This window comes from Moschus berezovskii, chromosome 16 (assembly GCF_049115385.1).
Source record: "Moschus berezovskii isolate FMDL1 chromosome 16, NW_MosBer_1.0, whole genome shotgun sequence".
Lineage (NCBI taxonomy): Eukaryota > Metazoa > Chordata > Mammalia > Artiodactyla > Moschidae > Moschus > Moschus berezovskii.
This window is the reverse complement of record NC_142475.1, coordinates 29,419,426-29,434,424: the sequence shown is the minus strand read 5'-3', so window position 1 is coordinate 29,434,424 and position 14,999 is coordinate 29,419,426. Positions and strand designations below refer to the sequence as shown.

Sequence of the window (14,999 nt, the reverse complement as noted above, 5' to 3'; positions counted from 1 at the left end):
TTACAAGAACTATACAGCATCATTTTGTATTATTGAATGGCTCTACACTAAACCCAAAATAAAAGTATTATAACTTAATATGTATTTTAATTTTAGATATTTATACAATTATATGATATAAATTGAGTTAAAGGAATGCATTTAAATTATGACTAGTGATCTATTTAATTTTGAAATATGGGTTTTATTTTTCTTCTGTAAGAGAGTTGGCACTAAATAAATATATATTTATCTAATCAAATTTCTACAAATATAGGAAAATAAACATAAATAATTAAACCAAGTTAAACCAATTTAAATTGCTATCAAGTTACCCCTGTCTACGTAGAATTAATTATAACATTTTTCCAGCAACTTTGGTTACTTTTGTGTCTTTTCTCTATTTTACTTTAGATCAACGTCTATGTATTATATTTATATTCCCAGTTTATTTTTATGATACTTATTGCTTAGGTGAAATAGTAAGTGAATGAATTAGTGAGTCATTTCAAGCATCAGTTAATCACAAAATTTTTACTTAGAATCTGATTTTCTACAGTTCCCCAAAACACATTTATATTCCAGCTTATTTCTACTCTCAGAGTATTCCTATTCAGGAAAAAATAAAATAAAATGAATACATTTGCTTCTCTTCTTTAAGCCACATTCTGTATTTACTTTCTTGAACTAAAAATTCTACTTGATTTTTGTGATCCAGCTCAAATACTCTTTCTTAATAAGCATTTCCTCATCACTCCGGTGTGAAATGATCCTTCTTTCTTTTGGCCTTTAATTCATCATATTCTCTATCTCTGTCATTATATCTCCTATTTCATCAGAAATTCTTGTGAGCATCATTTTTCTATAGGAACCACATATTCATCTTTGTGGTTTCAGTAGCACCTCGAATACTCTTTTTCTAAAGGTGGGCATGTAATTAATTATTAAAGAAAATGTCGAGAGTTTCAACATGTGATTCATACCCTTGAATATTTTAAATCTGAGTGATGGAATAAATCATTTTTACAATAATCGTGGAATGATGTTATTAACAACAATAATATTTGATTGTAATAGCATACGTAATTTAAACCCCACAGTAAGAGTTAAGTTGAGAATTTCAGCTGAGAGATTGCTATATATTGCAGGATTTGTGAAAAAGCATGAAACTGGGCTTGATTTGTTGCTTTTTTTTCTTTTCCTATCACAAGTATTTATGATATATTTAAGGAGCTATAGATAATAAAGTGAAACATAACTATTTGCAAAATTAGTAGACTAAACTTCCTTATATTTTACAGGAGTATATAAAAGCCAAGAAGCTCGCCTAATGTTACACATCTATCTTATTAAAGTACCAACTCAAACTTCTGTGAAGAAAATGAAGGAGGAAAATTGGGCCATGGATGGCTTTGTAAGTATAGTTCTTTAAAAGTCTGCTGCTAAACTTAATAACACATTTGTACTATGGTTTGTCATTAAAATTACAGAAAAATGTAATTTTCTAAATTGAGCTAGTTAAATGCACACACATAAAATAGTAAAACTACTATCATGACTAATTTATTTTGAAAAAATAAATGATTCAGTATAAATACTTAGTAATCTAGTGTGTCTAAGCTACTGAAGCCTATGACTTACTCTCTGCTTACCTAGAAGGTTTTCCTTGTAAAAGTTTTGTTACTTCAGAACATGTAGTCCGAGTTCCCATGTTCATTTTATCAAAGACTTCTGGGCAGTGTGTAAGTATAAGGTTTGTTGCTTCCAACTTGCTAGTTTAGAAATTCCATTCACGTAAGTGACTGAATAGAACAGGGTAACTCCAAAGTGAGGTTATGGTAACTATTCAGAGGAAGCGGCTCATGTAACTTCTTCTTCATAGCCAACTTTATAAAATTGTCTAAATATGAAGAGTAAGTTTGGTTTCTGAGGGGAAAAAGTGCATCCTGTTTCCCTTTCTGTGCCATTATTCATGGAGTTGAGGTCTAACTCATCTTCAGTGCACTTAGATTGTTTCATTTAGGAAACAAAATGAATTCATTCAACTAGTAGAGTTTGAGCTCTTCTTTTCAGAAGCATTTTGCGTCTAAAAATGACCTTGCCCAGGGTATGTCTGATAATAAGGAATAAATCACTTGTGAAATGTCAGACTTATGTGAATAATATGGTATAATATTTTGCTTTTTAGGGCAAGGATGCAAGGTTTTTTGCAGCTTTCACAATAACATACATGACTTAGGTAACATTGCAAATAATCAGGACAAACTTTGGGGTGAATTCATATGATTAGTTGTCATCATCACTGAAATGTATTAACTCATATTTTATTAGTGAGGTCAAATGACTATACATGTAACCTATTTTTTATGTATAGAATTTTACATGCAAGGTACAGTTAATAGCATTTGCAACATTAGGCAGAGTCACAAAATCTCAGGCTCAAACAACATGTAATTAGTTCTTTCTCATGTGTCTGAGGTTAGTTTGGGGGGCTCCATTGAAGCTGTGGTATCAAGTTCAGGTTTGCTCCAGGTGTCTCATATCAGATCCAGGCTGGAGGGATAGCAGCTGCCAGGAACGTCTCCTTCTCTTGCCAAAGGCCTGAAACTCTGAGGGGTAAAGTAGAAATATGCCCCCCTTATTTTAACAGCCCTATTGAGATATAATTCACGTACCCTACTCATTTAAAGTGTACAGTTCAGTAGTTCTTAGTATATTTACAGATGTGTAACCATCACCACTCCAGTACTCTTGCCTGGAAAATCCCATGGATGGAGAAGTCTGGTGGGCTGCAGTCCAAGGGGTTGCTAAGAGTCGGACATGACTGAGCGACTTCACTTTCACTTTTCACTTTCATGCATTGGAGAAGGAAATGGCAACCCACTCCAGTGTTCTTGCCTGGAGAATCCCAGGGACGGGGGAGCCTGGTGGGCTGACGTCTATGGGGTCGCACAGAGTCGGACACGACTGAAGCGACTTAGCAGCAGCAGCAGCAACAGAAACCATCACCACAGCTGATTTTAGAATACTTACATCACCTCAAATAGAAACCATATCCTTTACCTATCGCCCAACCCATCTACCCCTCCTTTCTCCCCCAAATCCAAGTGACCACAACTCTATTTTCTGTCTCTAGATTTGACTGTTCTAGGCTTTCATATTTATGAAACCATACAATCCCTGGTCTTTTGTGACCATGGATTATATGGTTTCTTTCACTTATAATGGGAAACATACCTCTTAAGGCCTAGGCTTGGAACTGACCTGTTGTCAATTCCACCCACATTCCATTGGCCAAAACAAGTCTCAGGACCAAATCCAAATCACTGAGGAAGAACAAATACACTTTTCATGAAGGTTGATTGGAAGGGAGAGAATTGGTGCCGGTATGCCGAACAGTAATCGAATCTACAAAGTACAGTATTATTATATTTTAATTTTTAATTGACTACTTGCCTCATTCTGTTTTATTATATCCTTGGTCTTTTTCTTGACAATCCGTTTCTTCACCTAAAAGAAATCTATAAATCTGTATCATTATATTAATAACTGATCCCCCTTATTTCCAGTATCCTAATTAAAGATGAAATTTTTCATTTTATTTTTAATGATGGTAAATTTGCATGGTGTTCTGTTTTACACAGAAGAAGATATGGAGGAAGGAATTGTGCATAATATTCATTTCAGAGTAAGCCTGAATATTTTCTAAGACTGGGAAAATATATCTGTGGCCAGCTTTTAGGTTTAATCAAATTTATAAATATTTTTAGGTTTCTGCTGAGCCTGATGGAGCTACTTATGTATTTCAAGGATTTATTCAGGGTAAAGATTATGGGCAATTTGGACTACAAAGACTAGGTAATGTAGTCATTTTCATTTTCATGTGCTTTCTTTATTATTGAAGATATCATAAGAAAATATAATGGATTCTGTACATTAGGCACACTTACTGCATTTTGAATTTTGCATTGTCAAGACTATACATTGATACACTTGATAGCCTTTTAAATAATTGCATTCTTTAAAATATTGGTTCTCTATCTTTCAAATACATACAGTGTTTAGTTTTTCATCATATTTCTAATAAACATGATAAACTATCTTTCCCTCAAGCAAGTAAAAGGAGAAAAAGTAATAAAGATTTGAAATAAAATTTTAAACTGTGAATTATTTTATGAGAATTGTATTACTTCTCTTCCATTTGAATATCTTTGCAATTTTCTTACTGCCCCCCAACCCCCGCCAAAAAAAAAACCAAAAAACAAATGTAGTGGCGCTTTGAGAAACCCATAGAATCTGGAAAGGAAAATTACTTTGAGGAATGAACCATTTTGGGGGCTTTGTGCTATAGATATGTAAATTTTCTCTGGTGGTGGGTACAGGGTTTTGTCATTTTAATTTCCAACTCTTCTCAAATGTGTCTAAATATTTAATAGTCTCGTTTGAATGTATTTATTAACATAGCTTTTGGTGTATAATTTTCCTAAAGTATACTGTCTCTCATTATTATATTGTGGTTCAGTTCAGTTCAGTTGCTCAGTTGTGTCCAACTCTTTGTGACCCCATGAATCGCAGAACGCCAGGCCTCCCTGTCCATCACCAACTCCCGGAGTTCACTCAAACTCATGTCCATCGAGTCGGTGATGCCATCCAGCCATCTCATCCTCTGTCGTCCCCTTCTCCTCCTGCCCCCAATCCCTCCCAGCATCAGAGTCTTTTCCAATGAGTCTACTCTTTGCATGAGGTGGCCAAAGTATTGGAGTTTCAGCTTTAGCATCAGTCCCTCCAATGAACACCCAGGACTGATCTCCTTTAGAATGGACTGGTTGGATCTCCTTGCAGTTCAAGGGACTCTCAAGAGTATTCTCCAGCACCACAGTTCAAAAGCATTAATTCTTTGGCACTCAGCTTTCTTCAGAGTCCGACTCTCACATCCATACATGACTACTGGAAAAACCATAGCTTTGACTAGATAGACCTTTGTTGGCAAAGTAATGTCTCTGCTTTTTAATATACCATCTAGGTTTGTCATAACTTTTCTTCCAAGGAGCAAGTGTCTTTTAATTTCATGGCTGCACTCATCATCTGCAGTGATTTGGTAGCCCCCTTCCCCCAAAAAAATATAAAGTCTCTCACTGTTTCCATTGTTTCCCCATCTATTTGCCATGAAATGTTAGTACTGGATGCCATAATCTTCATTTTCTGAATGTTGAGTTTTAAGCCAACTTTTTCACTCTCCTCATTCACTTTTATCAAGAGGCTCTTTAGTTCTTTGCTTTCTGCCATAAGGTATTATCTGCATATCAGAGGTTCCTGGTATTTCTCCCAGAAATCTTGATTCCAGCTTGTCCTTCATCCAGTCCAGCTTTCCTCATGATGTGCTCTGCATATAATTTAAATAAGCAGTGTGACAATATACAGCCTTGATGTACTCCTTTCCTGATTTGGAACCAGTCTGTTATTCCATGTCCAGTTCTAACTGTTGCTTCTTGACCTGCATACATATTTCTCAGAAGGCAGGTCAGGTGGTCTGGTATTCCCATCTCTTGAAGAATTCTCCACAATTTGTTGTGATCCACACAGTCAAAGGCTTTGGCATAGTTGACAAAGCATGACTTAGTTGAACATTTGATTTAGTAGAATATTTATTAAAAAAATAAATTGGCTTTCCCCAAATGAACAATAATAAGGAGATGTCATTTCAGATAATGTCTTGCCACAATTGTTAGTTTTAAAATCAATAGAAGACATTCACTAATATAGTACATTGTCACAGTCGTATAATTGAATACAAGATTTTTTCACATTATATTTCCCAAAGCATCTCAAGCACTGCATGTCTAAAACAGAACCTATTAAATAGAAAAAGAAACCATTTCTTTCTGAAACAAGAGCTTGCTATTTATTTCTCTTCCATAGTCCCTGTGCCAACTCATTGACAAATCTCATTTTTCTCATCTTGTATCTCACTTGGTAAAGAATCTGCCTGCAGTACAGAAGACCCGGGTCGATCCCTGGGTTGGGAAGATCTCCTGGAGAAGGAAATAGCAACCCACTCCAGTATCCTTGCCTGGAAAATCTCATGGACAGAGGAGCCTGGTGGGCTGCAGTCCATGGGGTCGCAAAGAGTCGGGCACGACTGAGTGACTAACACTAACGTCATAACTCAGTCCCAAGGAGAACACTCCTAAATCCTATGCCTTCTTACACCCTTCATCCTTCACCACACAAATAACTTCTGTTCATTTGAAATACGAAATGTTCCCAGAAATCTATCTTTTCATGCTCTTCCTAGTGCTGTAGTTCCCATCTTAATTTCCATTTTTATCTGGGATGTCTTCAAACTTCTCCTGCTTTCAGTCCAGACTCTCTCAAGTCCATCTCACCCTAGTCACTGTTTAAAATCTTTTCTTATATCACTGAGCCATTTTTTTCCCCTACGCATCTTTAGTTATTCCTCACTGTAGGTGGGTGGAAAGTTTGAGCTCTTTAAGATAATATTTATGCCTTTTCAGATAGTTTATCATGTTAGCCTCCTATTTCTACCACATATCCTTTCCATCCAGATATGCCTAACATTAATTCATGCTTCGTATATACACTTATTTTGTGGCTCTGCATTCTTCCTACAGTTGTTATTAACTAAAGTTCAGAGACTCTGCTTATTTTTCATTCTGTGTCCTTTCCTGGAAAAATATACATAGTAGGCATTGTGTAAAATTGTGTGGAAATGAAGGAGTTTTGTGAATTATTTTTGTATTTCCAAGTAGATAAATCTCTTGAGCAAGGAATAAATTAATTAGTTTATAAAAAATAGCAAGTTGACAAAAGAGACCTAATTTTGTATTTGTATGTTATTTTTTTCTTTTATAGGACTAAATACGTCAGAAGGCTCAAATTCTTCAAATCAACCTCATGGTACAAATAGTAGTTCCGTGGCCATTGCTATTCTGGTGCCTTTTTTTGCACTTATATTTGCAGGATTTGGATTTTATCTCTATAAACAAAGGTAAGTTTATTGATGTTAAGTATAAAATGCTTCCCAAATCTATATTTTATGTTCTTTTTACTCTCCAGTTCAAATTCTAAATTCTGTTTTGTTTTTGCCTGGATTGTTGTAGCAAATATAACCACAGTTTGTTAAAACCATTATTTCCACTGCCCATCATCCTATCGCTCCAATATACACACAACTAAAATTGCTCTTTTGAGTTGTGTAAGCATTCAACTTTATCCTTTCTCCTTTTTGTCTGTCAATTTTCTGGAATGTAACTAATTGTATAAGTTATTTTTACATTATCCATGCTGAAAATATAGAGATACAAAGCCTAAGTTAAGGTTTAAATTGAATAGGTGATATATGCTGTCACATTTCTTTAGAAAAAAGGAAGAAGTTTATGTTTCAACCTCTTAGTTTACATGACAGTACTGCCAGATTTTACCCAGGCTGACAGATGATGCAATCTTCTAGTCTTCCCATGTATCTCTGTTGCTTTAGAAGATGGTGTGGTTAGTATGTTATATTTGTTACCTATCTCACATCCAGATTATCAGTTGACCCCTCTTTGCTGCATCCATTACAACATCTTGATGGAGGGCTTTACTTTGCAGTTAATCTGCTATTTGAGACCATCCCTTATTAAGGAAACAAAAAACGGCAAAAAAAAACCAAGAAGAAAATATACTGGTAACCAGAAAACTAAATGAATACCTAAATGTCGTTTTATCAAAACTAATATCGTTATTATAAATGCCAGTCTGTATTATCTAAGAATGATTTAATTAATATTATGCAAATTTGTAACAATTGTACATTAGCAGTTGTTCAGGCCTTGTCAATATCAGATGTTATTAATGATAAAAATCATCACTAAATTTATTTATAAAGCAAGCTGTGCTAATCATTTTTTATTGTTGTGTAAAATACACATAAAATGATTTAAACCATTGTAGGTATACAATTCAGTGACATTTAGGATACTCACAATGTCACAGAACCATCAGCCTAAAAGGAAACTGTACCCACTAGTCACTCCTTACTCCTCCTACCCCTGTCCCAGGCAACTACTTTGGTTCACCTTCTGGATATTTTATATATAGGGAATCATACAATATGTGACATTTTGTATTTGGCTTCTTAAATATAATATAGTGTTTTCAAGGTTATCCATATCATATTACACATCTACATATTATTGACTATGTGGCTGAATAGCATTCCATTGTGTGTTTGAATATGTTGTGTTTAAATATGTCCATTCATCATTTGATGGATATTTGGATTATTCTTGTGTTTGGTCTATTGTGAACAGTGCTGCTATACACGTTTGTGTACAAGTTTTGTTCAGACACCTGTTTCAGTTTTTTGAGTATGCATTCAAGAATGAAATTCTTGGATTATATGGTTATCCTTCATTTAACCTTTTCCCTTCATTTAACCACATTTAACGTGGTTTCCCTGGTAGCTCAGATGGTAAAGCGTCTTCCTGAAATGCGGGAGACCCAGGTTCGATCCCTCGGTCAGGAGGATCCCTTGAAGAAGGAAATGGCAACCCACTCCAGTATTCTTGCCTAAAAAAATCCCATGGACAGAAGAGCCTGATAAGTTGCAGTCCACGGGGTCACAAAGAGTCGGACACAACTGAATGATTTCACATTCATTTAACCATCCTAGTGAACTGGTATTTCATTGTGATATTGATCTGAATTTCCCTAATTACTAATAATATTGGGTGTTTTTCATGTATCTGCTAGTCATTTGTCTATATTCTTTGAAGAAATACCTATTCAAATTCTTTGCCTGTTTTTGAAATTGACTCATTTGTCTTATTTTTGAGGTATAAGAGTTCTCCATATATTCTGGATACTAGACCCTTGTCAGATATATGGTTTGCAAATATTTATCTTTCTGTGGGTTGTAGTTACAGTTTCTTGATATATCCTTTGATATACCAAACTTTTCACTTTGATGAAGTCCAATTTATTTCTTTTTTCTTTTGTTACTTTGCTCTTAGTATTATACCTAAGAGACCATTGCCAAATGCAAGGTCATGAAGCTTTGTGGTGGCTAAGTTACTTCAGTCGTGTCCAACTCTGTGTGACCCCATAGACGGCAGCCCACCAGGCTCCCCCGTCCCTGGGATTCTCCAGGCAAGAACACTGGAGTGGGTTGCCATTTCCTTCTCCAATGTGTGAAAGTGAAAAGTAAAAGGGAAGTCGCTCAATCGTGTCCAACTCTTAGAGACCCCACAGACTGCAGTCCACCAGGCTCCTCCATCCATGGGATTTTCATACCTATGTGTTTTCTCCTAAGAATTTTACAGATCTTGCTCTTATGTTTAGAACATTGATTAGTTTTAAGTTAATTTTTATTGATAGTATAAAATTTTCTAAAGTTTGATATTATTTTCTTAAAGCTGTTGCTTAATATTTGCAGAAACAAATCTTTTACATCTTTGTGATCCTTACCTAATTAGAAGGAAATGATGTTGCTTCTGTTTTTATTTTGAATCTAGTTTAAAAAAGAGAGAGATGAATATGATCTATTAGAATTATGCACATGTCAAGAGCAAGTTGAGCAATATAATTTATATTGTATAACTATATATATGTATATATAGATGATGCTATTGAAAGCAATTCTAGATAGATTTTTTAAAAATGTTATCATACACATCCCTGAAAATTTTTAATACAGAGAAAAATTCAGAAAATGTGCTAAGGATAGTATAATCACAGAGTGGCAAATACAAATTAAAATAAAATAAGTAGTTGAAATTTTGTGTTATTTGTTATAAGAAAAAGAGAATTATTTTAAAGCCTTTTTAGGAATTAGGTTTGAGGGACAATAGGGGTAAGTATGCCTTTGTTGCTGTTGTCCAGTCCCTAAGTTTTGTCCAACATTTGCGACCCTATGGACTACAGCACACCAGGCTTCCCTGTCTTTCACTGTCTCCCAGAGTTTGCTCAATCTCAAGTATGCCTTTAATCATTTTTACAAAAAAATTATAATTTGATTTACAGATGATTTTTTTGTAATTTGATTTTTTATCATTTGATTTACAAATGTCAGCAAATTATGCAGTAGGATGTTGGAAAGAGAAACTAGAAATAAACATTAGTCAAAAGTGAGACAAAAAATAAAGGAGGGATTCAAAAAGAGCAACTTATACCAGCCAGCTTAGATTCCATGTGTTTTATTAACTAACAGAAAATATTCAGTTATTAGGAACTCTGGAAACTATTTCATGACATGAAATATCAGTGTAGTTAGTCATTTTGTCTTTGAGATTTTGAGTTTACTTGTTCTAATAATTTTAAGCCAATTGGGTATTTATGTTTCTAGTATACTCTAAGCACTTTCCAAAACTTGGTGTCAGCACTAGATGTCTGCTTTTCTTGAGACTCCCTTCTTATTACTGCAGAATGAACTCTTTATTTTCATTCAAGTCTCAGATTAAATTTTACTTCCATATTTTCTTTATTAACTCTCCTAACATGGCTCCCAGTTACTTCTGGTCATATCAACCATTTTCCTTTTCAGCAAAACAATTTTCATTATCTTGTTTCATTTTTCTTGCTTATTTTTAATTTATTCATTGCTATCCTTGTAAAATGAGAGGAGAGTAATGAGTTTGTATGTTTTTTGTAAAAAAGAAAAATTATATATCCAATACCTAGGATCATGCCTAGCATGTAATAGATGCTAAATAAATACTTGAGGAATGAATAATAATGAGATTTGAATTCATCATCATCATAATTTAGCTATATTTTACATGATCACTGATGATAACATTATCTCATAAGAATATTTATAAGCATAGCCATAATATTTATTTATAGTCATATTACTCATGTTGGTACTATTTATAAATATATATTATATGTAAATAATAAAAGTCACTCATGATTTAAAAGTGACAGGTAAATTATTCAAATTTGATGACTTGTGGTTTCTCAATATTTTCAAGTTATATTATCCATTAACAGTGATAACTCAAGTATTGATATATTGTGTTTGAGCCCTATTCTGCTGGTTCTAGAAGAAAGTTAATGTATAACTAATTAGTGTTCTCATCAACAGGACTGCACCCAAAACCCAGTATACAGGATGTTCAGTTCATGAAAATAACAATGGCCAAGCAGCTTTTGAAAATCCCATGTATGACACCAACGCAAAGTCAGTGGAAGGGAAGGCAGTACGGTTCGATCCCAACTTGAACACAGTCTGCACAATGGTATAACGTGGCAGCTTTGGCCTTCTTCAGAAGCTTGGAAATTGACACACAAAACAGTGCACATTTAGTTCACTGATAAACAAATTAAAGCACACTTATCAGGACTTGCTGGGTCACCTTTTCCTGTGGAATGATAGAGAAGAGTGTTTTTTCATAAACTGGACCATAATTCTTCTTCATGTTTACCATGGAGAATTTTACAGAAATTTGGCTGCACTCCGAGAGTGCTTACTCACAGTTTATTTGCTTTTTTTAAAAAGGAGATTATTCTAAAACATAAACTTATTTGCATATATTGGAGGAGCATCCACTATCAGTATTTCTGTGCTTTATAAACTATATTAGAGGGACTGGGTTTAAAAAATGATATAGGGTAGAAAATAAGAGCTATACTTACAAGAGTCAATAGATCACTGACTTCTCTTTAACTGTCATGAGCTGTATCACGCCCGTAAGTCTGTATTTCACACCACTCTATCAGCTGTTCCTTCCTATTAATTGAGTCGCTGTTTTCTTCATTTCCCTGGTTGTTTCAGATTGAGTCATGCCCTGAAATGTTTATGAGCTAATTTATGTCACAGATGATATAAGATTGCCCACTCTGATTTGATGCTTTCTGGTTTTTGTTCTTCAGTATCATACTGCTAGCATTTTTTTAGACTGGTTGTCATAGCTTCTGCAAATGGCAAGTTAATCATGCTATCTTCCTGATTTCCCTCATTATGTCGTAACCAATATTATCCAGTGAGCCATGGGGTAAGTGTTTAACTCCTTGCTTCCATCTTTTTGTCCCTCAGAAACCACCTTAGCTGGCAAAAACTGTCTATAATAATCATGATTTTGCAGTTATCTGAGATACCAAACTTACCATTCTTTCTAATATTTTTGCAAGACCAAATAGAACCTATCAATCTACTTATTTAGTTTATAATTTATCTGTTTTTCCTTCCAGCTGAGTCTTCAAATTTATTTAATATTGCTTTGAACTTTTACCTAACAGTGAGTTAGAAGTATAAGCTTGTTAAACTTTTTAGTTAACAGTGAGTTAAACATATATTTTGAACCATTGCCTAAATCAAAATGACTAAAAGTAAAATTACTTTCAAATCACCAATATTAATTTCCTAAAGTTGTGGATTTACCAAATTTTTATATATTTAAAACTTTCTATTCTCTCATCCTTAAGAAGCAGCTTCCAGATGTGACAGGTTTTTTTCATAGTCATTAAGGTATGTATTTGCAAGTTATTTACAACCGTATCACAGTAATGCCAGCATTTTGATTTAATAGGACAGTCTTCCTTTAATAGCATGTTTTACTTCATTGAATAAATTACGTCCCCAGTGTGAACACTTCATTGTTATCCCTTTCAAATATGGATAAAGTTGTAAACAGTCTCGACTTTTTGTATCATGAGACAGAGTGCCTACGAGAAATCATTGCACCCAGAGCGCTGCTTGGATCTATCTCTACAAATGTAGTGAATTTCTTGTAAACCACTTTGAGATACACTGTTTTGGAAATTCATATAATTTTCCCAACATTGTACTCTACTGACAGGATGCTGTTTTAAATTTTATTCCATCAGTTATTTATTCTTGTTTATTCAAATGACTGCAATAACAATGATTCATTCATTAATGTTAAGGTTAATACATTTAAGATCTTGTTTAAACAATGTTTCTTCTGCAACTGGCTACTCCTCTTATATTAATGCATACACTTTTGTAAAGAAGTATATTTTTATGAAAAAAAATTTGTAAAAGTATGATGTAAATTTTCAGTGCGATGTAAACAAAATAAAAGTGGATAATTGCTTTTGTAAAATGTGTATTTTTTCAAAATTGTCTGTCGGTGTACTGGTTAGTAAAAGGAATGAGCAATCCTTCTTTATTTGGTGATAAAGTTCTGAAACTGCATATACTTAGTTCACAACATAATAATGAAATATGGGTATTTTTTTATATGTTCTGTAGTTCCCAAATATAACACTCTTAAAAGTAAACAGATTTGCAGTAAGCATAATAGTATCATAAAAACCTCATCTTAGAATTTACCTTGTGTCAATATTTTAATAATATAATCTAAAATTATATATAACTGATGATTTCTAGCAGTTCTATAGTAAATTTCCTAGAAATATTTATGTTAAGCATGCTTCCTAGGTGTGAACCCTATAACCTTTTGAATTGCTACAGTAAACTAATATTCACAAACAAATCTATCTTTCCAGGATGAAACATGTAAAGTTTTGTACTCAAGAGATTTATCGTTTCTGTAAAGTTCAAATCACGAGTTATTGAAATTAAATTTTATTAGATAACATTTTTACAGAACACATTGTCTTTATATGTCAAGACCTGAATCTCCAGTCTTTACGACTCTATCTCTGTTTATTATGCTTTTATTTTAGAAATAATTATTTCTTGATGTATTGCAGTTTCTGTTTTAACTTCATTAACTGTATTATCTCCACCTTTAATTCACTTCATATCTTCTGCTTTTTCTCTTGTTATTTGTATTTATGTTTATTCCTCCTTGTGTTTTCTTTTTCTCCCTTTTTATTTTTCAGCTTTTAAATTTTTCTTTCTATTGATGCTTTTCTTAGCATCCTTTCCTCTTTGACATGTCTTATCCTTTTTAGCCTTTTTATTATTAATTCTCACTTTAAAATTTTCTGTTTATCTTTTTAACCCCCTCAAAAGTTAGCAGCAATTTTAGTGGAAGTAACTTTATCTTTTCCTAGCTCTACTGAAGTATAATTAACAATTGTGAGATATTTAAAACGTATAACTTGATAATTTAGTAAATGTACTAAAATGTAGTATTTTTTTTTCTTTTTTGATCACAACATTTCAGTTCTACTCTGTTATTAGATTTCAATTAAGGAAGTAACTTAAAAGAGCCTTCTTGAGTGTCCCTTATATTTAAGAACATTTTTAAAGCCATAGGTTCCACTCAGGATCTCTTGATAATGGAGTCTAATGAAAATTATTATGGGCATAAACCAAAGATCAGATTTATTTCACCTGTCCTTTTCACTTATGTGAAAGAAAAAAAAAGCAATAACAGCTAAAACAGTCAATAAAAATATCTATATGATAGTCTCTTAAAGAGAATGAGAATATATTCGCTGTCAAAGTACTAATCTATAAATATCTATAAAGGTAAAATAGACATTGTTAAAGGAAGGTGAAAAAGAACCTCTATAAAATTATAGACGCTCATAAGTCTAGGAAATAATTAAAAATGAGCAGTTTGAAACTTGGCTGAAAGAAATATTGATTTGCTTCTCTCTCTTTTTTTTTTTTTTAGTATGACTTTGGAGGAAAGGGAATAAGGATCTCAAAAGATATACATGTGTAAAAATCTGAGAAATATCTTTCTTTCATTACTTTCATGAGCTTGATATTCTAAAGTACTTTAAAGCAGATTTAAAAGTTAATGGAGAGTAGAACAGCCACTGGACATTAGATTTCATCCTTTAGTATACAAAGCAATAGAGCTAGTAAACACCTGCTAGATACATGCCCAACTTTTAATAAGTTCCCATGTGTAATAATTTTATTAGTCCTGAAAAAGAAGTATATTCTACACATTCAAATTCATGGCCATAAGTTGCATTGCAAACAAAAAACAAGAAATCTGTGCTTAAACTCTCATAAGATCCAAATCCTGCTTATAAGTATTTGCATACCTATGAAAATAGGGATAATCCCAAATGCTTTGACAAGATCAATGAGATACATAGATATAGAGAAAAAAATAGACCCACCTCCA

The 14,999-nt window shown here is 33.4% G+C and overlaps 1 protein-coding gene across 4 annotated transcripts in view; it reads left to right on the top strand.

Moving 5' to 3' along the window:
- CSMD3 (CUB and Sushi multiple domains 3) overlaps positions 1-11,225 on the top strand; it is a 1,369,436-nt gene extending 1,358,211 nt beyond the window's left edge. For all 4 annotated transcript variants that reach the window (XM_088844606.1, XM_088844605.1, XM_088844604.1 and 1 more), the window contains 4 exons: positions 1,281-1,393; positions 3,750-3,837; positions 6,853-6,988; positions 11,066-11,225. In XM_088844606.1, the coding sequence (XP_088700732.1) occupies positions 1,281-1,393; positions 3,750-3,837; positions 6,853-6,988; positions 11,066-11,225 (497 nt within the window). The remainder of the gene's footprint in view (positions 1-1,280; positions 1,394-3,749; positions 3,838-6,852; positions 6,989-11,065) is intronic.
- Positions 11,226-14,999: the final 3,774 nt, after the last annotated feature.